General features: G+C 45.1%; 1 protein-coding gene across 1 annotated transcript; it reads right to left on the bottom strand.

Moving 5' to 3' along the window:
• Positions 1-593: 593 nt before the first annotated feature.
• Positions 594-26080, bottom strand: slc5a12 (solute carrier family 5 member 12; the record flags this gene model as incomplete). The annotated part of the gene is made up of 14 exons (XM_084335179.1): positions 594-739; positions 1129-1232; positions 2559-2740; positions 3475-3561; positions 3673-3740; positions 14045-14157; positions 17689-17777; positions 17898-18027; positions 18526-18666; positions 20850-21004; positions 21308-21375; positions 23047-23098; positions 23263-23328; positions 25727-26080. The coding sequence occupies 14 exons, from the start codon at positions 26078-26080 to the stop codon at positions 594-596; spliced, it is 1755 nt and encodes a 584-aa protein (XP_084191305.1).
• Positions 26081-26127: the final 47 nt, after the last annotated feature.

Below are 26127 nucleotides of genomic sequence, written 5' to 3'. Positions count from 1 at the left end.
AGGGTTGTAGCTGTTCCGTAGCCCTTTCCTCCCGACTGCCTTCTTGCTCGTGTCCTGGTGGCCTCTTGTTACAGCCGGGTCTCTAGACTCACCAGTGCCTTGAAGGAGATGAGAGGGATGCTTTGTCAGTATTCCAATGTACAGTGTACAGTGTCCCCCAACCCCCCTACCCAACCCCCCCCCCCACCTCCAATGTACAGCCCCCACCCACCCACCCAACCCCACCCCACCCACCCAACCTCCTCCAATGTACAGCTTCTACGTCAAATGTATATACACTCTTTTTCTGGACACTTTTTGTATCACAAACAGTACTGTATTTGCAAATCTGATATGTCATAAATGTATAGATGTAGCAGTACTGTCTATCTGTATGTCATGTATGTCATATATGTTATGATGAATTGAAAATGGGGGACCCTGATGTAAACAAGACGAAAGTCTTTCTCTGGTCTGCATCCCCTTAACAATTGTATGTATTGAGCTGTACTGTACTGTACCCATTCTGCAATCTGTTAATAAACTTTTCAATCAATCAATCAATCAATGCTGTTGTTTACGATGGCCTCTGATAACAGAGGTGTCTGTCATCATCATTTGTAAAACTCTCTCACCCGCTTCTCCTCGCCGTGGTGGACGCCACACCAGCACATCTGCTTGTACTTCCCCGACCAGAAGCAGCAGAGGTTGCACACCGGTTGGATTAGCAGTGGCTTCACATCCTCGCCCCTATTTAATCCTGTTAAGAGAAGTAGCACTTAACTAAATGGATTCACACCAAAAAAAATGTATCCTGAATTAATACAGAGCGTTCTGTCCTTCAACTCATCAGTATATACTAAACATACAAAATAATCAACTAGGATTTTCTGCAGCATACTGAAGTAAGGGTTTTTTGTGTAGAGGATTCTGTGGTTTTGGATTTTGATGAAACGGTTAAATCTAACGTGGTGAAATGGAACAGCCCAGGGCACTCTCTCCAGCCACATCTCCAACCACGGTGTGATAAATAAAGTATTTTCCAACTAAGTTCCCTGCCACTTGGACAATAGCCATTGATTACACGCTGGCCTCTGTGAGTCTGCCCAGGTGACTAATGTTATTCGCCCGGCCCAGACGGATCAGTACCGGTTAGAGAGGTAATCAGTAGGCCCACGGCAACGGCGGCTATAAATCCAACGGCGCTGATGTACAGATAGGACAGTGAATACCAGGACTCAGCCAAGGATGACCTGGAGAGGACGAAGGAGTCACAACACTGGTATCCGGGCCACAAATCACCAGAACACGGCCGGCGTCGTGACGCTATCTCCTGGCCTACAAATTGAATCCTTGAGACGAGGAACCGCATCGGCCCATTTTATAGTCTTTATTTTGGGTGATGTATCACAGTCACACTCCCAAGACATTTGGATCGTCTTTCCAATTGGGTGGGGGGGGGTCCAAAGCAGATTTATGTGGAACTTCATCTCAAGGGTTCAGTTATTGACCATATTCACACGGCGGCCGTTTTGCTCTTATGTCGTTATAACCACATTATAACCACACTCGTTATCTATTCCTTGATTAGCTGAGCTGAGCTACAAGAAAGCCAAAGGGAGATCCATTATGACTTTGTTCTGGGTATTTATTCCTCCACACGATACACAATTACAATGGCGAGCGGCCAGGGTAAAGATATCATTAACGTCAGCTGCGATACTTTGGCACATATATGTAGGAAATTAGCTCCTTCTCTCTTCTGTTATTCCAGAACTCCACCAAAAACGAACTAAACTAAACTAACAAAACTAAAAACTCTCCAGCATTCTTGCGTGAGACCCCAAAACCCTCCGTCCTGAACAGCTCTCTTAAAGCAACACTCACATTTACATGTCTTGCTACAGCAAGACACAAGAGCAAAATGGACAACATGTGAGTATGGTCCATAGAGGGAGGATGCTGTAGGTCTTTTTCTGTTTGACTAGTCGGATTCATTCCAGTTAATGCTAGTCGAGTTCATTCAGCTTAATGCTAGTCGGGTTCATTCGGTTAATGCTAGTCGGGTTCATTCAGATTAATGCTAGTCAGGCTCATTCAGTTTAATGCTAGTCGAGTTCATTCAGATTAATGCTAATCGGGTTCATTTAGTTTAATGCTAGTCGGGTTCATTCAGATTAATGCTAGTCGGGTTCATTCAGATTACTGCTAATCGGGTTCATTCAGATTAATGCTAGTCAAATTGATTCAGATTAATGCTAATCGGGTTCATTCAGTTTAATGCTAGTCAAATTCATTCAGATTAATGCTAGTCGGGTTCATTCAGGTTAATGCTAGTCAAATTCATTCAGATTAATGCTAGTCGGGTTCATTCAGGTTAATGCTAGTCGAGTTCATTCAGATGAATGCTAATCAGGTTCATTCAGCTTAATGCTAGTCGAGTTCATTCCCTTTAAAATTGCCCGACATCCAAGATATCATGACACAATGCGTTGGATGGAAGGTGGGTTATATTTTGTACACAACTAGGTCAGTACAGATGGCGCTCTAACATCACTAGACACGGTTAGGACGTCTACCTGGGCAGGGGAGAGTTGAGGCTCAGAGTGTCATTAATATAGCTGGCAGATGAGTTGAGCCAAGGACATTGTGTGCTGAGAGGCAGGGGTCTGGTGTGGTCGGGCTGAGCAGGAAATATGAAGGAGCCAATTCCAACCCAGAAGGACAAGGCAATGCCCGCCATCAGACCCCCTGCAGCTCCCTGCAGACACAAGAGCACTGTGTCATTCCAAACAAACTACTTTTTTCTTTTAAGTAATTTTTTTTTTTTATGATTGATTAATAAAAAAAAATGTGTGGGTCCAAAATGAATGTTGTTGTTGCAGGCATGTATCCCCTCCCTACTTCCCATTTACCCATGTGGAATGGATCTGGTTGGATAAATTACATGCTGGTGCTCTAGTGCAACATCTAGTGGCTGAATGTTATCTATAGCACCTTTATTATTATTATAATTATAATTATTATTAATATTATTATTATTAATAATAATAATAATAATAATAATAATAATAATAATAATAATAATAATAATAATAATAATAATAATAATAATAATAATAATAATAATAATAATAATAATAATAATAATAATAATAATAATAATAATAATAATAATAATAATAATAATAATAATAATAATAATAATAATAATAAAGGTGCTAATAATAATAATAATAATAATAATAATAATAATAATAATAATAATAATAATAATAATAATAATAATAATAATAATAATAATAATAATAATAATAATACAAATAATGCTGATGATGATGATCATTATTATTATTGTTGTTGTTGTTGTTGTTGTTGTTGTTGTTGTTGTTGTTGTTGTTGTTGTTGTTGTTGTTGTTGTTGTTGTTGTTTAAACTTACCAATAAAACGTCTGTGAGTGAGAAGTGAGTTGGGCTGGGATGGTATTTGACTGACCTTGGAGTTGGTCCAGGGAAAGACGATACCCAGGGTGAAAACGCCCAGCATGGGACCCCCACACATACCGTGGATACTCAGAGCAGCCTTGCCAGAAGGGTGGGAGAGAAACCAGACAGATTCTTCACACTATCCGAATCATTTCCACATTTTAAATCAATGCATTTGTAACCCATGAATGCACCTCCAGCCATTTACCTGTACGACCGCTCCCATGTAGGACGCAGCAACGGCCATTGACGTGCAGGCTACCCCAAACACAACACCTGCAAGAAGGTAGTGGCTCAACGACATCTTTGTGTCTCAGTATCATCCAAAACACAGTTTCAATATGCAGAACGACAGCTTTGTGTCTCAGTATCATCCAAAACACAGTTTCAATATGCAGAACGACAGCTTCGTGTCTCAGTATCATCCAAAACACATGATTTGAATTGATTTGAAGTCTTTATTTCGAACATGCAATGTGTTACAAAGGATCAGATTAAACCGAATATATATATTTATTTATTGATATATATTGCATAGTATTTGTATATTGTTTGATATCCCTTGTATATTCCTTGTACATATACACGGAATATCCCTTTAGCCCAGACCATAATATTTCATTCTCCTATTGGACAGCGGTCCACCGGCGCCAGGGACCAGCCTCCAGAGTCAGGTTCAAAGCCACCGTCAAGACATGTCTGTGCATGCCCGGCCTTGCCCAGGGATACGAGACAGAAATGTCGTTGGCACTAGTTTGTTCACTGTGCATATAAATACGGCGCAGGTGAATACAGAAGCACTTAGTCTTAGTCTTACTTAGTCAGAAGTCAAGAGTTACCCAATAAGTTGAAGCCTCACCCACGATACAACGTGCGGTGAAGTATGGCCTGTTTGGCCCCAGAATAGAGCATTGAGACCGCGTGCGAATTAATAACTGAATTGTCAGAGTTTGGCGCTATACCGTCGAGTGCGACATATTTCTATTAAGTCAGTAATAGTCTATTTGTGTATAGTGTATCGTGCGGCTAAAGTTCTACAGTGACCAGCATCACCAACGCTTCCTCGTATTAGCTAGAGTTCTTATCCAGGCTGGGCTGCTTTCATGGCGCTTTCACCCGAGGAGACCTAGACGAGAACCGTGTGGACATGTACACTGGATTAATCTACCCGACGACTACATAGCCCTTTGCGGCTGGATTATATTTGCTTTGGTCCTGTGATTTATGGAGCGGAGAATCGCCGACGCCTGCACGTGTTGGATTTACCCCGCGAGGAGCCAAGTCGAGTCGGCGCCTCAGAGAGCCTGAGGCCGGCTAGCTTTCTTCACTGTGGAGCTACAGTCTACGGAGAACAGCTGTATTCGTCTGTGGATCAAGAGGCTATTGCACCGTCTCCTGTACTTGGAGTCTCCTTAGTCATCGTTGACCAGACTCTCTACTACCGACAGATCCTCTGCCCCTGCCGGCTTAAGACCGGGGGGACCCTTCCAGTATCTCCCGCTATATATTACTAGTGTACCATAGATATAATTCCCTAAGATTCAGGTTGTATAATTACCTCCTGCGTAACCAGAGAATGGACATTCATTGTTGATTTGCCTACGCACATTCCTTTGCCTTACAAGTGCATTCAAAGTATAATAGAGAAGTATTATGTACCTTTTGCTGCAATAAATACTTAAAGACAACTTTGTGTAGAACCGGTTCATTGTGGGAAGTGTTCATTATATTTATATATCATGTACTGTATGGCCAGTAATTAAAGTACATAAAGCGGTAGTGGTTTAATGATACCATACTTATCAATACAGTCAGGGAATTGTACCCCTCAGTTACAATTGGTCCTTCGAGCCGGAGGGTAACTAGTGTAATATTAATATAGTGGTATTAATATTGACATGGCCTATGATGAACACTCCACAAAATGGTTCTCCTAAAGTAGATCGCCCGCAGCGTAGACGGCAGACACCTCAGTACTTAGAGGATTACGTTGCCAATATACTACCTAGCTTTCTACAGACGGTAAACGCGGAAAAAGTAGATAGTAAAATTATGTCCGACCCTATCGACCAGGCTACCCCGCCAATAGAGGCCCTAGTGGGTTCTAACGTAACTGACCAAGCTCACGGTAGGGACCAGGAGGGACCCGACACGACTTTACCCCCCGCCAAGACCGAAGAAGTAGTCCCCGGAGAGCTCCAGGATAAAGACAGCTCTCCAGGGATGGAACTCTACCCGCTACAAGAAGAGGAGAGCACCCCGGAGATGGATCTCCAGGACTCGCCACAGGAGAACAGATCTCCAACGAGTACTGCCAGGAGCGGATCACCTCAACCAGCGTCTTCCCCCAGCGAGGCGGACAAGATGCTGGCACAGGCATTCCTCGCCAGCCTAGCAGCCTCAACAGAGCGCGATCGACTCCAAGCACAGACGCTTAGTGAGCGCGAACATTCTTCCATGGAAAGAGAACGCCTTCAGGCGCAGCAACGGAGCGAAGAAGATCGTATACGTCTAGAGATTAGACGCCTTCAGACGGAAGAGAATATGGTAAGGGACCGGGCCGAAGCCCAGCGCGCCGCCGCCGAAGCCCAGCGCGCCGCTGCCGGTGCCCAAAGAGAAGCAGAGCGCGACCTCGCTCTCACCAAGCGCGAAGCCGAGCGCGACCGATTACAAGCGCAGATAATGGAGCAGCTGATCACCAGGGCAACACCCCCTCCCTCCGCACGGGGTTCCAGGGCCTCGTCAAGACAAGGGTCAAGGGCACCCTCCCCTACCCGATCAAGCGACCCTGAGCCCGACCACCAGAGAGAGCCTATACCCCCCTCCGAACTCTTCCCCGACCGGTCCAAGTGAGACCCAGCTACAAGGAAGAAACGGTCTACACCGCGGAGAGGCTAAATAGACGACTACAGGATCTAGAGGACCTGCCAGAGGAAGAAGAAGAGGGAGAGGAGGAGAGTCAAGCCCGACAGCAGCACAGTACTCCACAGGACCAGGAGGTCCAGTACAGCCCAGGCTCTACCCCCGCGGCTCTGCGCTACAGACCCCCGACTCAATTCACGGGTGAGCTTGACGCACGACCAGCCCCGAGGAATAGCACCTGGATACGCGGGCCATGGTACCCAGCAGGTACCAGCCCACCAAGAGGCGTAAGAGGAGACTCGCCTGGGAGGCCTCTCTTCCAACGCTCACCGATGTGCCAGCCATCCATGGCATCATACATTGGCACACCGACGTTTCCGGACTTCACCCACGAGAACAGAGCACAGTACACGGAGCTACGAATGTGCTTAGAGACAATGATGTCCGATGTAGCTGATGAACCGTACAAGTATGCTATCCTACTGAAGCACCTCAAGGTGCCCCGAGCGCACAATATAGCGCTGGCCTATGCCACCTCTACTACCCCATACACAGCGGCTCTAGCAGCACTCGACCAAAGATATGGACGCATATGGGACTACGTAATACAAGAGATAAGGCATATTGACCGCCTACCCCCAGCCACAGACAATCGCTCACTAGATGACCTGTCTATCAAGGTACAATCCCTGGTAGGGATGCTGGGGGCGCAAAGAGAAAAGGGTATGCACGAACTGTACGCAAACTCTAATGTCGAGAGGATTTTAGAGAAGCTTCCGCCCGCCCGACAAGAGCGCTTCAGGCGGCAAAGAGACCACCGTGATCCTAACGGTCCCGAGCCATCCCTCCTAGACCTAGCCGACTTCCTGGCGAGAGAAGTCAACAGCCTACGGTTGGATACGTTCATGCGGAGCACCCCAAGCTCCAGAGAGGGACCTAGGAGAGCAAACGATGGCCGAAGATTGGTGACCGTCATGCACCAATCAGAATCAGTACCGAGCAGCAAGAACCACAGTACCCCCTCGATGAAAGAGAAGTGGAAGATGGTGTGCCCGTACTGCGAAAAGGAACACTAGTTGTCACAATGTGACACGTTCAAGAAGATGACCGCCGACGAGGTGAGTCAATGGATAAAGTCCAACCGACGCTGTTACCGATGTGCGCGCAGTCACATGGCAGCCGATTGCCGCTTAAAGAAGAGGTGTAGTCGGTGTGACGGAGCCCACCTAGATGTCCTACACGACAGTAACAGAAGAAAGCCTGCACCCTCAAGCAGCACAAAGGCAAGTGTTATGTACATTGACCCCGCCAGCAGCGGGGGCGCCCGGGTGCTCTTAAAGGTGGTCCGCGTAACACTGAGTTACCAAGATAAGGTCATGGACACTTACGCCGTCCTTGACGACGGGTCAGAGAAGACCCTTCTCCTCGCGTCCGCTGCGGCCCAGCTGGGGCTGCGGGGGAGCGAAAACCAGATGACGATTCGGACAATAAGAAGAGATCTAAGGACGATAAAGGGCGAGAATGTCTCCTTCACTATCGCAGCAAGCGGGCAGCCAGAGAGACGGTATAGGATTACTAATGCTTTCACCAGCCAAGAAATAGGCCTGTCGCAGTACACCTACCCCATCGCCAAGCTGATGGATAAATATGTGCACCTGCGTCAACTACCTATACCGCTCATAGACGGTGCCACCCCGACCCTGCTGATAGGCTCCGACCATGCAGACCTCATCGTCCCGATTGACCGGGTCCACACAGGGCCCAGAGGCTGTCCTGCAGCAGTCGAGACCCGCCTAGGATGGACATTACAAGGCCCCCTCGCTAAGTCTCTTAACCGAACAGCAGCCACTAGCTGCCTCCACTCCAGAGTGACAGAAGAAGACACCACCCTCCTACAGCATGTCGAGAGGCTATGGACACTAGAGACAATGCCCTTTAAGAACGAAAAGAAAGACATTCGTTCCAAGGAGGACATTTACGCTATAGCCCTCCTCGAGCAAGGGACAAAGAGAGTCAAAGTCAACGGAGTGATGAGATACGCAACTCCACTCCTGAGGCGAGAGGGTATGCCTACCTTCCACGCCCCAAAAGAAGCGACGGAACGGTATCTATTGAACACAGAGCGGCGCCTAGCCAGAGACCCCGCTCAAGAGACTGTGTACCGCGCTGAGATTAACAAGCGAATCACAGCGGGACACATAAAGAAAACTGACTGGCGACGTCGTGCGCTGCTCCGCGCCTCCCTGATCAAAGGCGGCTTTGATCTCCGGCAGCGGGCCAGCAGCGACCCCCCAGTATTGCGCAGCCTCTCCCCAGAAGACAAGCCCCTGCTGCGGTCCCTATGGAGAGAGAGGATCGGGGATGAGCAACCAGCCATCTATCAATGGGAAGTCCTCCCTTTCGGAACCACATGCAGCCCATGCTGTGCTACGTTTGCACTGCAAAAACACGTCGCAGAGGACCCAGCAGCTGATGAAGAGGTCCGACAAAGTGTAGGAAATAGTTTCTACGTGGACAACTGTCTGCAAAGCGTCTCGACGCCAGAAGAAGCCGAGGCCCTTCTACTCAAGCTCCGCGCCTCCCTGATCAAAGGCGGCTTTGATCTCAGGCAGTGGGCCAGCAGCGACCCGCAAGTATTGCGCAGCCTCTCCCCCGAGGACAAGGCAGCAAGCAGCGAGACCTGGATGGCGACCATCCCAGGAGAAGCCCAAGAAATGACATTAGGACTAGTCTGGCGCTTCAAAACAGACTCGCTCCATTATAAACACACACCCCTGACCAAGGAGCAGGGAAGGTCGACTGCACTACCGACCACCAGACGGAGTGTATACAGAACACTCGCCAGACAATATGACCCGTTGGGATGTATTCTACCTTACACCACCAGGGCAAAGATGATTGTAAGAGCGTTATGGGACAAGGACCAGGGCTGGGACGACCCCATACCCGAACACCTTGCATCCACATGGAGAGAGTGGGAGACGGAACTCAGCTCACTCCCAGGTGTCAACATACGCCGCAGCTACTTCCCACCCACAGTGAGGCCGGAGACGTGCCAGATGGACCTGCACGTCTTCAGCGACGCCTCCGAAGTAGCCTACGGTTCGGTGGCCTACTTGCGTGCCCGAGAGGAGGGAGGAGAAATACATACTGTTTTCATCCTGGCTCGCTCAAGAATAGCCCCACGCAAGCAACAATCTATCCCGCGTCTAGAGCTCTGCGCAGCCCTAGCAGGAGTGCAACTCGCCACGTTAATCCAACGTGAACTCACCATTCCGGTGCAAAGAACAATCTTGTGGTCAGACTCCACGACAGTACTCACATGGATCCGGTCTGATTCGTGCAGATACAAGGTCTTCGTGGGAGTCAGAGTCACAGAGATTCAAGATTTAACAGAAGTAGCAAGCTGGAGGTATGTGGACACAAAACACAACCCAGCTGACGTCATCACCCGGGGAATGTCCCTGGATGACCTCACCCGTCACAACCTATACAGTGACGGGCCAGAGTTCCTCAAGCTCCCGGAAGAAGAGTGGCCTACACCCACCCCACGGGAAGCAAGTAAAGAGGAGGCCGAAAACAAGAAATCTATGTTCTGTGGATTGAACACACTCGTCTCCACAGACCCCGACATAGACGATTGCCTCACCCTAGAGAGTGCGCAGCTAAAGACATTCCTGTGGCACCACCCAGAGGTTCAGCTCACTACTGACATTACAGCAGCTGACTACGAAGAAGCAGAACTTCTTCGACTACAACGAGCCCAGAGAGACTCGTTCCCCGATGAGCTAGACTGTCTACAGGGAGCAAAGCCCGTCCCATCAGACAGCAGACTGCTCCACCTAGCCCCCGAGAGAGACGCCCATGGTCTCATCAGAGTGGGTGGTCGTCTGCGGAGAGCTCCAGACTTACCGGATGACGTCAAGTACCCGATAGTCTTAAACAGCCGACACAAGGTCACAGAGCTGATCATAAAGAAATACGACGAGGATGTGCATCACGCAGGGGCAGAGAGAGTCTTCGCGGAGATCAGACGTCGTTATTGGATACTGCAAGGGAGAGAAGCAGTGCGGCGCTTCCAGCGAACCTGTCTAGACTGTCGTAAGTGGCGAGCGCAGCCCAGTATACCCCGGATGGCTGACCTACCTCCCTGTCGCCTCCGACTCGGCGACAAGCCTTTTCACTCCACCGGTATGGACTGTTTCGGCCCGCTGTATATAAAGAAAGGAAGAGGTACCGAGAACCGGTGGGGTATTGTATTCAAATGCATGACCACCCGAGCGATGCATATAGAACTCCTTCCAACCATGAGCACAGACTCATTCCTTATGGCCTTCCGAAGATTCACATCGCGGAAAGGCAAACCGTCTATATTATTGTCTGATCATGGGACAAACTTCAAAGGCGGAGAAAGAGAGCTGAGAGAGAGCTTCCAAGCTATGGGCCCAGAACTTAAGACCCACCTCGCTCCATCCCAGATTGACTTCCAGTTTAATCCCCCGAACGCACCTCACTTCGGTGGAACTTGGGAACGAGAAGTACGTTCAATAAAGACAGCCCTGTACGCCGTGCTTGGGGCCCAGACCGTGGCGGAAGAAGTCTTAATGACAGTCCTCACGGAGATCGAGGGAGTATTGAACTCAAAGCCCCTCGGTTACGTCTCAAGTGATGTAGCAGATGTCGACCCAGTCACCCCCAACACACTCTTGATGGGGCGGCTGGACCCCGCGCTACCACAGACAATGTACAGGCCTGAAGAAGCGAACGGCCGAAGAATGTGGAGGTACAGTCAAGTATTGGCTGACAAGTTTTGGAACAGCTTCCTACTCCACTATCTACCGTCTCTACAGACCCGCCAGAAATGGGTGAAAGAGAGAGACAATTTGACAGAAGGAACAGTCGTCATGATTATCGACCAGTCACTACCCCGAGCTATGTGGCCGGCTGGCCGCGTAAGCAAAGTGATCACCGGTGCCGACGGAAAGGTCCGAGCAGCCGAAGTGCTCGTCCAAGGGCGGATCTACACCCGACCCGTCGCGAGGCTAATAGAACTGCCAAGGCTCCCCGATACTATCGATGACGACCATGACCCCATGACTTTGTGAACTGACCGACCCCTCACAACAGACATTGAGTAGTGGACAGTGCGGTTAATCTGTCTCTGCTTAGCTAATTAGGTGGGACTAATTAGGGGGCGGCTGTTACAAAGGATCAGATTAAACCGAATATATATATTTATTTATTGATATATATTGCATAGTATTTGTATATCGTTTGATATCCCTTGTATATTCCTTGTACATATACACGGAATATCCCTTTAGCCCAGACCATAATATTTCATTCTCCTATTGGACAGCGGTCCACCGGCGCCAGGGACCAGCCTCCAGAGTCAGGTTCAAGCCACCGTCAAGACATGTCTGTGCATGCCCGGCCTTGCCCAGGGATACGAGACAGAAATGTCGTTGGCACTAGTTTGTTCACCGTGCATATAAATACGGCGCAGGTGAATACAGAAGCACTTAGTCTTAGTCTTACTTAGTCAGAAGTCAAGAGTTACCCAATAAGTTGAAGCCTCACCCACGATACAACGTGCGGTGAAGTATGGCCTGTTTGGCCCCAGAATAGAGCATTGAGACCGCGTGCGAATTAATAACTGAATTGTCAGAGTTTGGCGCTATACCGTCGAGTGCGACATATTTCTATTAAGTCAGTAATAGTCTATTTGTGTATAGTGTATCGTGCGGCTAAAGTTCTACAGTGACCAGCATCACCAACGCTTCCTCGTATTAGCTAGAGTTCTTATCCAGGCTGGGCTGCTTTCATGGCGCTTTCACCCGAGGAGACCTAGACGAGAACCGTGTGGACATGTACACTGGATTAATCTACCCGACGACTACATAGCCCTTTGCGGCTGGATTATATTTGCTTTGGTCCTGTGATTTATGGAGCGGAGAATCGCCGACGCCTGCACGTGTTGGATTTACCCCGCGAGGAGCCAAGTCGAGTCGGCGCCTCAGAGAGCCTGAGGCCGGCTAGCTTTCTTCACTGTGGAGCTACAGTCTACGGAGAACAGCTGTATTCGTCTGTGGATCAAGAGGCTATTGCACCGTCTCCTGTACTTGGAGTCTCCTTAGTCATCGTTGACCAGACTCTCTACTACCGACAGATCCTCTGCCCCTGCCGGCTTACGACCGGGGGGACCCTTCCAGTATCTCCCGCTATATATTACTAGTGTACCATAGATATAATTCCCTAAGATTCAGGTTGTATAATTACCTCCTGCGTAACCAGAGAATGGACATTCATTGTTGATTTGCCTACGCACATTCCTTTGCCTTACAAGTGCATTCAAAGTATAATAGAGAAGTATTATGTACCTTTTGCTGCAATAAATACTTAAAGACAACTTTGTGTAGAACCGGTTCATTGTGGGAAGTGTTCATTATATTTATATATCATGTACTGTATGGCCAGTAATTAAAGTACATAAAGCGGTAGTGGTTTAATGATACCATACTTATCAATACAGTCAGGGAATTGTACCCCTCAGTTACACAATGAATACAACAAACAATTACAAAAAGCAAAACAACTCAATCTGCATGTTCGAAAAGGAGTATGAAGAAGTATACACATGCAGTTTCAATATGCAGAACGCATGGCTTTGTGTCTCAGTATCATCCAAAACACAGTTTCAATATCGCTGCTGGCGGGAAAAAACCTCATAACTCCAAAAACCCAACTTTTCAGCAGATGAAAAAAACGAACACAGATTTGAGGGCGAATAGAGTTACGAGGTTTAGACAGATGATTGGTTCAATGCTTTCCCATTGTGTAGACTTTGTAAAACCACACACACATGGAGGATGATCTACTGAGTTGATAAAAAAAATATATATATGGAGTTAGGAGGTTTTGTCCCGCCAGCAGCGATATGCAGAACGCATGGCTTTGTGTCTCAGTATCATCCAAAACACAGTTTCAATATGCAGAACACATGGCTTTGTGTCTCAGTATCATCCAAAACACAGTTTCAATATGCAGAACACATGGCTTTGTGTCTCAGTATCATCCAAAACACAGTTTCAATATGCAGAATGAACGCCTGCTACTTGCCCATGAGGTGAAAATGTACCCATCATTGTATCCTATATGATAAAGTTGTGTGGTCCTCTCTGGCACAGATGTGACTTGTATTGGCATCTGTTTCTGTATGAGGCCATTATTGGTGATCTCCCACCCTACATCACGTCATTGCTGGACAGGAGCTCTGGACCTTATCATACTTGCTCTGACTTACGATTAATAGCAAACCACTTCACCACAGTCTGCAGTTGTTTCTAACTATTTTAAATGTTTAATTGGTTGACTTTCTGTTTCTATATTGCTTTCTTTTTTGTATTTATTATGTGTTGTGTTCCTCAACATTTCAAGCTTGCTCTCAATGATCCTTCCAGATTAAATAAAGATTGGATGAATGAGTGGTCTACAATATCTAAGTAGGCATCTTGGTGTGTGTGTGTGTGTGTGTGTGTGTGTGTGTGTGTGTGTGTGTGTGTGTGTGTGTGTGTGTGTGTGTGTGTGTGTGTGCGTGCGTGCGTGCGTGCATGCGTGTGTGCGTGCGTGCGTGTGTCATGTGTGTGTGCGTGCGTGCGTGTGTGTGTGTGTGTGTGTGTGTGTGTGTGTGTGTGTGTGTGTGTGTGTGTTGTATTTACACAGTCCTTTACTGGTCCAGGCGCTGGCTGTGTTGGAAAGGTTTGCACAGCACTGCTTGACAAAGTCCTCGTAGGTCACTGTTGCCAGAGCATTGATGCTGGCCGCCACGGTGCTGAGGACCATAACAAAGAGACCGGTTTGCTTAACACATTGGCCGCCAGCAACGATTATATACGTGTTTGTCCGACAACCGTTGAACGCCAACCACGTACAGTATATATACGTTATTTTATCGTTATTTATTTTATTAGATATTTCTATTCATTACAGGCGCACAGGGGTTAACATGGGGAATCCTCATGAGAACGTAAAAGTGCAATACCGGCCGCATCACGCTAGACGGCGGTATCGAGCACCCTTTCTACCCTTGTATCTTTCTCTGTGGGATGGCCCCAGGTCTCCGGTTTCACTTTTCCTTGTCGGCCGAGTGGAGCGGTTCTCCCGGTTCCATTGTAGCGCATCAAATATCTCCGATCCATATGTGAATTATGCCGTAGACTAAATGGACATTGTATATACCAGATGGCGATCAAACAATTGGAATATTATTTTTGGAATACTCCCAGCCACAGGTAAGGGCGATTTGACGTCAATTTTAGCTTGATCCTGCAATGCTTTCATACCGACCGAACCGTTTTTAGTGTTCAATGCGAATGCCGTTACTGACAATCAAATAATCAGAAACAACCCCCCCCCCCCCCCCCCCTTTCATGCATTCATGATGGAACATAATAGCTATGATGTAGATTTAATTTCTACGTATACAGGCAAGACATGGCAACGTCTATATCGACGTATAGGGCTTTAACTCAGGATTTCATGAATTACCCTAGACCGCTCAAAAACCATACTTATATTCACCACGGTATAACATGGGAACGTATAGATGGAAAAATGTATTCTTTCTCACATACTGAACGATAGATAGGTGGTGTCAAATGGGCCATAGTATTGTATCCATAGCTATAATATAGAATATACTTATAGCTCTACAAACAAGGTGACTCAGTCCTATATTTTAACGTGTGGCAATGTGACCACAGGGCCCAGACTAATCCCCGGCGCTGAATGAGTTAAAGATGCTATAGATACAAAATAATAATAATAATAAACATGTAGAGATGAAGATGATAGCAGAAGTAAATATTTTAACTATGGATGGAGTTCTAAAAGTGGATTTTTACAAAGTTGTGGTGAGTTTTTTTCTAATGTGAATATTTAAGCAATAATACACAAGAAGGTATGTAATGAATATTGCCACGGCTGTGATGCGCCCACAGGCACGAGAGAGCGAAGCTCGAGTGTATTATTTAAGCATTACATCACGCGCAGGAGTGGTTTGTGAACAATAAACCATGCCTAGGGGTGGTCGTTAGGCCCGAGGCGCAGCCGAGGGTCGTTAGACCCCCCTAGGCATGGTTTATTGTTCACAAATCACGACTGCAAGTGGTGTAAAGCTTTTATACAACTGCCACATTCATCCAACCTTATTTCTATACAATAAACACACATTAATCGAAGATTTATTGAAAAAACCATCCGCCAGAAAAAGTAGTTCCCACAACTACAAAAAAGACAATTTGCCTCCATGTGGAAGCAGATCGGAAGTGCATCCAACCAACTAACACATCCAACTGTGTATTATTGGAATGATTGAGAGAAGTTGCCTCATGTGGAAGCAGCTTGAAGTGCATCCAACCAACTAACACATCCAACTGTGTATTATTGGAATGATTGATTGAAAATTGTATTACCGGATGCAGAATGGGTACAATACAGTACGGCTCAATACACACAATTGTTAAGGGAATGCAGACCTACTTTCCATAGAACTTCATTCTTAGATGCTTCTATAGAAAGTAGGTAAAACAAATTAAAAAGTTTTCTTTGCCCTATAGGAAAAAAACGTTTTCTTCGCCCTATTCTTTTATTTATTTTTTTAAACCTACTGTAGAGGGCCTAAACTTAACCAGTTGGAAACCAAGCGTACAGTAATAAAATTAGCAATCAATCAATCAATCAACTCAATAGGCCATGCTCACTTAGAACAGCGCAGCACCCAGCTCTCTCTCAGTCTGACTATCCCCCGCGTTGCAGGCAGAGTGTGTGTGTGTGTGTGTGTGCGTGTGTGTGTGTGTGTGGGGGGGGGGGGGGGGGAGGGGGGGGGTTGGCGGTGGGTGGAGACTAGAGCGAGCGCTGACAGTCGAAAGGAAAAAAAAATTGAAAAAAAAATTGAAAATTAATCAATCAATCAATCCGCGATTTTTCTTTTGTTACAGAATGATTCAAGACCCATCAATTACATCATCCAACATTGTTTAAACGACTAAGACATTCGCTGTGACAGAATCGCTTGATATTTAGTCGTTTAGTCGCTATCAACATATCCATTTGTAAAGATTATTGTCCACCTTCTTGTGATCCGGCGGATTGATGTGATGTGATTCGGTTGTGGGCGGGTCCTGGGCCAGCAAGCGTGGACTGATCGCAATACATACGTGTAAATGGACTGTTTCAGCCAATCAGAATCGAGAAATGTGCATGCCGTTGTATAAAGTTTTATACAGCAGGTTGCGTCGGGAAAAATATAGGATGAATACAGACAATTCTAGGGTATTTTATATCGATTTCAGTGAACTTGGGGTAGAATTTTTTTTCCTAAAGATGTCTCGTTGCTATAGAATTTCAAATGGAGTAGGCTATCAACAAGCTTGTCAACGCAAACGAATGTATTAGTCTAATGCAAGCGAAAGTCGGAGAAAGTCATCGGTACCTTGGGGGATCAGCACCTTGGACAGTTCCGGGAGTTGGGCCAGTTCAATGCCCAGGCCGTCGACTTGGTGGTGTTGATTTTATTGCAGCAGTTCTCCACCAGCGAGTCCAACTCGTCTTTCGTTGGATTGGCATGTCTAATAATGCTGTTTTTCTGAATACCGGTAGATGTAGGCCCGTCCTCTTTATCTATCCACTTGTTTATGGTTAATGGGTACGTTAAATCAAACGTAACGTTGTACGCGGAGTAGATCATGTTGACACAGTTTGATGAATGGCAGTTGAAACGTTGTACAACATTCTAAAGCCAGTGCAGTGGTATATTCATGGTGATTTAATCATGAATATACTCACTGTTTAGAACGCTCTCGACCAATCACAATGCGTGGTCGGACCTACGCTACCTGTTGTCTAAACTAATTTACAACATTTAAGTTGTCAAAAATGATTCTGGATTGTGGCAATGTATACGGACATTCTAACAGTATTAATTTAAAGGTGCTATAGATACAATTTCTATGTCGAGTAATCTATATATATATACATATATATATTTTTTTATAATAATACATCCACAGAGCTCTTAGAATGGTGCAGAATAAAAGTATTGCTTTTCCCCAAAAGAAATGATTGATTAATGAATTTATCAATAAAGGGAATTGGCATCTCCAAAATGAATGTTGTTTACATTCATCCCCTCCCAACTTCCCATTTCCACCATGTGGAATGCACCTGATTGGATAAATGAAATGATGGTGCTCTAGTGCAACATCTAGTGGCTGAATGTTATCTATAGCACCTTTAATCATCAGAATCCCGGCTCCTCATTGTAAAAGGTGAATTGTCCCAACAATAGCTGAATACTCCCAACCTGAGAGTTCCACTGAACGCGCAGGCCACGAAGAGTCCCGGAAGACCTGGGAATTCCCCCAAGATTTCCATCACAAAATAAGGCATCAGCTGTTGAGGAAAGGCAGGATGTTTCATGAGAGTTTGACGTTTGGTCAGAACATGTGACATGAACAAGGGCTGTGAAGGAAATGACAGAAACAGCTCTGGAGACGAGTGAAGGGGTCAGACCTGGTCAGGAGCAGATACGACCTGTGTCGTCCAGGGGTCACAGTTGGAGTAAAAAGCGTACATCATCAGGCCAGACAACACGGCACAAACCAGGATCACCAGGAGGCCCAGGAGGTTGAGGTACAGAGCTCTAAATCATGAATAACAGACAGATTACAGACCTCCGACCCACCGATTGATAACAAAAACACTTGTTATCTACTCCTGGATTAGTTTAGCTGAGCTACAAGAAAGCCAAAGGGAGATCCATTATAACTTTGTTCTGGGGATTTATTCCTCCACACCGATTACAATTACAACGGTGAGTGTTCAGTTCACGGTAATGATATCTGTACCGTCAGCTGGGATACTTTGGTACAAATCTTAAAAGTAGGAAATTAGCTCCTTCTCTCTTCTGTTACTCCAGAACACCCCCAAAAACGAACTAACTAGCATTCTCACTGAGACCCCAAAACGCATCCCCCTGAACAGCTCTCTTAAAGCAACACTCACGTTTACATGTATTACATTACAACACTATAGCTACAAATTCTGATTCTGACCATATCTCAATTACATTTGTAGACAAGATGGGCACTAAAAAGCTTTTCTACATTAATTTAACATCAGTGCAAGAGGAGTTGCTTACAGTCGGGCGTGGGTCTCTGTCTTGCAGGATATGCATCTCTGAATAGTCGACTGGTTGACCCCGTACACCCCAAGCCAAGTAAAGGTGCCCCCAATGGAAAGGGTCCAAAATGTGTGTCGCCTCAGAGGGTCAGGGTCGAAGCTGAGGGGTCAAAGGTCACTTCTTGTAAAAACAATTATATGGATCCTACTAAATACCTGAGATACAATTTCATATTAGCGGTGCTTCTTAACAGGTGGGCCAAAAAGTGGGCATTTTTGTTTTTGTTTTTGAGGACTGCATACTTTTTTCGCAAAGCATAGCTTTATACTTTATACTTATAGTACATGCATGAGCCTGGTTTCTTTTGAAAGGTAACATTCTGAAGTTACTGAAGCAAAAAAGGATAATCACTTTTAGTGCTAATGAAATAGAGTAACAGAGATTTTAACTTGAGTTGAACTTGAACTTGTGTACTCACATTTCTCTTTAGTGGTTGCCAGATTCCTATTTTTAAGTTACAGCATAGATGTATGATCTGGAAAACACTGTGGTTCCATAGCCTGAAGTCTTATGTAGTCCAGGTCAAAATTGTATATGAGTGCTTGAGAAAGGTTTTAGTAAACCGTGTACCAAAAGAAAAAAGCGTTACTTAAAATCCAAAATGGCTATCCACCTCTGTGCGTTCTGAAGCTTCAGTCACAACACATTTTCACTCGTCAACTTTCACCTACTTCCCCCGCTTGCACCCCCCCACGTGGGGTATCGTTGGAAGCAGACGCTCGTTGGCTACAAGGCTGACCACTCGTTCTCGCCATCAGCTGTGATTGGTCAGTTCGAGAGCGTATACAGTCAGACGTGGTAATTTGATGCGCGGCCTGTAAAAAGACGCTCGCCTGACATATCGTCATGTAACTCGAGGCACACAATTGGTCGAGTGAGGTGGCGTTCGAAAGGTGGCAAATTCAACTTTCGAACGGTATATTATATGATCTGCGAAAAATGCAGCCCTGAGCCGGTAGACGCTCGCAAAGTGCCACGAGTGCTCACGACGTGCGTGACGGCCCGTATACAGCCCCCTGCACGTTAATAGGGATGGTCCACATTTTAAGTATCTTATGATTTGTTGCAAACGGGGAGTATTGATATTAGACGATAAACTATCCCAAAACTAGACGGGGATGGTCTACATTTTAAGTATCTTGTGATTTGTTGCAAACGGGGAGTATTGATATTAGACTATAAACTATCCCAAAACTACAAACCTGTCTTGTACAGATTAAATTGGTTTTAGAGTTATTGTGAGTTAAAAGAGTTGGAATGTATGATGTCATTATAATGTTGGAATGTGTGATGTCATTATGATGTCACATATTCCAGTATTAAAGGTGCTATAGATACCTTTTTTAGATCTTTAATAAGACATCCACATAGATTTTAGAAAGGGGCAGAATAAAGGTATTGCTTTTTCCCCCAAAAGATGATTGATTAATGATTTTATAATTTTTGGCGGGTCCAAAATTAATGTTGTTGTTTCCATGTTGCATGCAGGTTCTTTCCACAGGAATCCCAACCTGAGCATGACATAAGAGCAAAATGGTGGAACGAACTTCCCACTACAGTCAGGACAGCTGAAACCTGCCCAATTTCCCACTGTCAACTAAAAACACACTTCTTTAATCAATATCTGAAGTATTCTATTCATTATTATTATTTTTTAATTATACTTTTTTTGGGTATGTTTTAACTACTAACCTTCTTACTGTCTTTTACTATTATGTACCTTACGACTATGTACTGTTACTATCATTATACTACTACCTACTACTAATATGTCTAAACTGTGTGTAGCACTCAAGTTTGACACTGTTTGACGAACAATATCACTGACCCTTAGCTGCCAGAGTTGTACCCTTCCTGATGACTTGTTGTACACAACTTGTAAGTCGCTTTGGATAAAAGCGTCAGCTAAATGTAAATGTAAAATGTAAATGGCCCGCCATGTGAATATGGTCCATGTGGACTATCCCTTTAAATTTAAGGGTCTGAAATGAACTGTTGGTGTGATGACATTATTAGAATGACCTGAATAATGTGAATTCCTTTGGTTTTACATCATCAATGTTATCAACAGGCTGCATTTGGACGGAGGAGGACGGAGTGGGATAAGAATCAGAGGGGGAAAGAAAGGTCTTTGTTACTTTAATTTCTACCTTTCTTGTACGTTTTCTGTGGTTTATGTTGCCTTATTGGGGTTGCTTTTCCTTTATGTGAGAAGAATGATACATATACTGTATATATATTCACACTCACACACACACAAACACGCCTCCAGCTGAACTTACTCAAAGACAGAGAGCCTGCCTCCTGTGTGAGCTGTCTCCCACATAGCCTCCAGCCCTCCTGTTCTCCTGGCGCCCTGGACAAGAACAGTCAGGAAACCCACCACCATCACCACCATCTGAAAGGAATCTGTCCACACGACTGCCTTCAGTCCACCCTACACACACACACACACACACACACACACACACACACACACACACACACACACACACACACACACACACACAATGGGAGATTATCAACAAGGACATCCGTCCCCCCCTCCCTCCTCCTGCATTGTCTGAAGCAGCGATTCTCCATGACAGCGATGTCCTGTCTTGAGAGAGGGTCGGCTGTGACCCCAGCCGTGTTTACGTTGAGAGAGGGACTATTTATTCAGGTGTTTTTCTCTTGGAAAGGAGCAGCAGAGGCCCCACCGCATGCCAGGGATGATTAACCGCATCCTCTCTCCACTCACCAGGGTGCAGTAGAAGGTGCAAACCACGCCGGTAGCCACGATAGAGCCCCAGAGACTGAAGCCGGTCACTGCAGAGAGACCATCAGGTTTAAGTATAACACAATAGATTACATTACATTACATTGAAATGTATTGTGATCATACAGCACAAGTACAGTACAACTAAAAGAGGTTTGGCATCCAACCAGAGTGCAAATGTAACAGTAAAGTGCAATAGTATTATACAATGTACAGGTGATTAAACTGGATATAAAATATATAAAGTAGTACTACTATATATATATATATATATATATATATATATATATATATATATATATATATATATATATATATATATATATATATATATATATATATATATATATATATATATATATACTACTACTATAAATATATAAAGAGTATATACTGAGTAATAGTGCTAATCAGATGTACAGAGTTGTAGTATTCGACTAATCGGTCGAAAGGAGCCGTAGTCGACCAGCCAACCTCTTAGTCGAATATATAAAAAAATATCTAAAAAAAATTTAATATATATATTTTTTTTATTCTCATTCTTTCCAAAAGAAAAGAGGCCTAGAAGCGTGGCTAACGCTAATGGCACGCATACCAGAAGCTAACTGCCTAAGAAAACAGGCACAGAGGCACTGAAAGAGGATTTCACCCATCTAATGAACACACTATAGACTAGACAAATATCAAGATGTATCCATCAGTGGACCAATTGCATGCTTTTGCAGAGGACAAGAAGCCTTCAGTCGACTCCTTCAGACATTAAGCACCCCCCACAGCCCAAATGGAATGATAAAAAAAAAACATATATATATATATAAAATGTTATCTACTTTTTTTCTTTTTTTTTGTCGACCAATAATCAATCAATTCAATCAATTATCAATCAATTATCTTTAATGACCACCCAGCCAGGCTGGTGGAATTTGGTTTCAGTGCAGCATGTTATAGCATAGTTCCAACATAGAACATAGAACATATAACATAGAATGAGCTGTAAGTGGTATTTATTTGTTAAAATAAGTGGTCTGCATGTTAAAATAATAGCTCTACATCACTACATGGCTGTCGGAAGTTCTCAGAACCCAGTGTGGAGTTCCCTCTCCTGATTGGATAAAGTGTATTTTCTGTTTACTGCAGAGCTGAGGGACTGGGAGACCCATGTTACTGACCAAACCCTCTATATCAGTGATGACTGTCAAGACTGTAGAGCTATTTAGGTGCGGCTGGGTAGCGTAGAGGACTAAGCACTCTCCTACCACCACAGAGACTCTGGGATCGAATCCAGCTGTCAGCAGTACCTCCGGCTTGGTCAGTCATCCCTACTGTAACTAGCACAATTGGCAGTGTTAGCGGGTGGGAAGCCGGTGGTATGTGTCCTGGTTGTTGTAAACTGAAACTCCTACTGGTGGTCGGTCGGGGTGCCTGTTCAGCAGTGAGGGGATCTGAGGGAAATAGCGTGAACCTCTGCACATGTTACGTTCCCCCAGTGAAACTCCTTGCTGTCAGGTGAGAAGAAGCGGCTGGCGACTCCACATGTATCAGAGGAGGCATGTGGTAGTTCTACACTCTCCCCAGGCCGACAGTGGGGCAATGTGCGCAACGACCAGGAAGGGAATTGGCATAACCCCCCCCCCCCCCAAAAAAAACATTTGTAAAGACTGTAGAGCTTTTTTGAACAAAATAATACCACTTACAGCACCTTTAAGTATGGAATGATTTACCTTGATTTAAGGCAAGAGCAGGAGCGTAGACCACAACCCCTGTGTATAGAATCTGAAATGATGGCAAAAGAATTAAAGCAATGCAATCAAGCATGTCTCTGTTTTCTGTTCCTCTGTCTGTATTTTGTTTAGAAGCGGATGATGTCCTCCTGTCATTCAGATGGATACTGTGTGTTTGTGTTTATGTTTGTTTTTGTGTTTGTTTGCTAAACCTACTGTTTGCACCATGTAGATGCACGTCGCAGCAACACGAACCCCGCGGCAGAAGCGCAGCTCCAGATACTATTGAGAACAATAGAACACTGTGTATCAAACACAAGATGAAGACAGGGGGCATTTCTCCCATTCCTGGGTCTTTCTGCTCAGCATGTGTTTCTCATTTTAACTGTACCAGTGGCAGACCGGGCCTCTATCAGAGACCACCCAGCGGTGTAATTACCTGAAACAGGATGTGCAATCTAGAGGCACCCGACAGACTCATCCCTCATGCAGCAATGTAATCACCTGAGACTAGTCATCATCAGCATTACCCCCACCTGGCCATACAACCCTAAAGAGAGAGCGTCGCTATGACCAAGCAGGGCCAATTCTAGCTTTTTAGGGGCCCTATGCAAAATGTTGTTTGGGGGCCCCAATTTTCTGACTTACAATATAAAGATTTAAATGGAACTATTTAAGATCAAGTTAAAGTTAAATAAAGTTTGAAAATGCAACTACATTCTTGTCAGTAAGCTACTTATGTTATTATTTTTTATATAAAGAAACGCCCACTTGCGGTCATAAGCAGTGGCCTATCGGTAAAAAATGTTAAGCTGATGATTTGTTATATCCCTACAGTGTATTGAGTGAATACAAAAAAAATTTATAAAAAAGATTATCATATTTTTTTAAAGGTCCTGTGTCTTATAAACAGGGGTGCGTTGCTCATGGGACGGGGTTGCATGGCGAGCAACCGGCTCTGTGAGCAGAAGCACGCACACGCACATGCACGGATGTGCACACGCGTGCACACAGGAATGCGCTGCACTCGACTGATGCGCCAACTCGCCAAGTACCCACCTGGCTACTTTGCATAACAATAGCTCAGGTCGTCAGGTGTGTTCAAATATGTTCTCAGATACATTCACACAAAACTTAAAATGATGAATGTGTTACATTCCATTCCTAGAGGCAATTAGGCATTGTCTTTGGTCTGTGCGCACGCGAGGGAACATTTATGCGCATGCGTGGGAGCGCGTGCACACGTGCGGGAGCGTGCGTGCACGTGGCGTCATTAAAACACAGTGCAACCAGCTTTGAAATCACCAACGCACCCCTGCTTATAAATGGCCTTTTCCAGTGTTTAGCATTGTTTTATAGCAATGGGGGTTTGTATCAATGGGTCTCTAATCCTCATTTTGGCGGATTGCTCTAATTCAGTTGAGACAATCTCCTCCCCCAGTGAACTAGGTCATTCTGATTTGACTCGCTTATAGTGCTTATGGGCGGAGCCAAGCCAAAAACTGCTTGAAATCTTGAAGTGGAAAAATGCTGCTTTTGAATACTTGATTAGAAATACATTTTTTTTTTTTTTTAAACTTTACAGATGTGTTCCATAGACTCACAGGAATTGTGTAAAGTTGCCCAAATAGTGAAAGGAATAGCAAGACATGTCCCCTTTAATATTTTTTTTTATGGCAGTTTAGGGGGGTGGCTTCGGGGGCCCTAAACTGGCAAGAAACAGCCCTGCGACCAAGTCATAAAGAAACTCAATACTCCTCTGCAATGAAGCATTAAAGGTACAGTCTGGGATTAGACCGGCTAAACTATGGGAATATGTGCATAATGTTCTTGAGGATTTTGGCTTGTTGGAACATACAGTATTTTTTTTTCTTTTTTATTCTCAAGACATCATCCCTTATGAAAGAAATGATCATGGTTAGTTTGATGGTCATTTTAATTTGAACATTGAATATTATAGTCTACCATGGTACTGCCATGGTGAAGGTTATGTATCACCATGGTACCAATTCTGTGGTAATACCATGGTATGGTCTAATTTAATCCATGATACGGATTGGTAGTGACCACACCAAATGCTGGAAATACCAGGATGTGTTCATCTCTGTTTTACTGTAATATTTACAAACATTACACTGTAAACAAGTCTTACAGGCTCAAATAGCTGAGCTGCAACGTTTGAAGAGAGGGCTGCCATACTGCAATCACGGATTGTGCCTTTATCACATCCACTTCACCACAGCACTGAAGTGTGCATCCATAAAAATGGCAGTAAAGAGGAACACATTGACATTATAGGAAATGCTGCTTTCCGTCTTCTCCAGAGTCAGACAAGAAGATAGATACCAATTTTCTCTCTGTGCGTTCAGTAGAAAGCTAGTTTAGCACGAATTAATGTAAGCTGATACGGACCACTAGCCTAGCTTAAAACTTCAGGAGCAGTGTTTTTGGCCAACAGTGGTCCGTATCCACTTCGTTTAATTTGTGTTAAGATAGGCTAGCTTTCAGACAGATAGCTTTCTACTGGAAAGTGCTAGGCAGATAAGGACCACATAGTCATTAGAAAGGAAGGTACTGGAGCACACGGATCATCTTTAGAAACATATTTAATAGGGTGTAAACAAATTCATGTCTTCTTCAGGTTTAGGTTTAGGTTTAGAGTGATGCATGTTAATATTACCTCATAGGTGCTTGTGATCCCTGACCTGTAGAACACAGGCAGGAAGATCTCGGCGGTGGCCAGTATCATCAGGGTGTAGGCCACCCCGTAGAGCACGTAAGAGGCTCCGAAGCGGTAGACGTCGGACGGGGCTCCCAGGACGGTGACGGCTGACATGAAGCTGGCGGTGAGGGACAGAGCCACAGGGCCACAGCTCATCTGCCTCCCTCCCACCAGGAAGTCTCTGGACGAGGCCTTCTTCCTCTCCTTCACCGCAAAGAACACGCCAATGCCGGACGACACCACGAACAGAGAGGCGAACACCACGTAGTCCCACGCCGTGAACGTCCCAGCTCTGTTCTCCACGGGTGTCATGGTTATAGACCACTAGACAAGATGACCGAGGGAAACCTTGCTTATGC

The sequence above is a fragment of the Notolepis coatsorum genome, assembly GCF_963971535.1.
Source record: "Notolepis coatsorum genome assembly, chromosome: 18".
Lineage (NCBI taxonomy): Eukaryota > Metazoa > Chordata > Actinopteri > Aulopiformes > Paralepididae > Notolepis > Notolepis coatsorum.
This window is presented reverse-complemented; position numbering and strand designations above follow the sequence as displayed.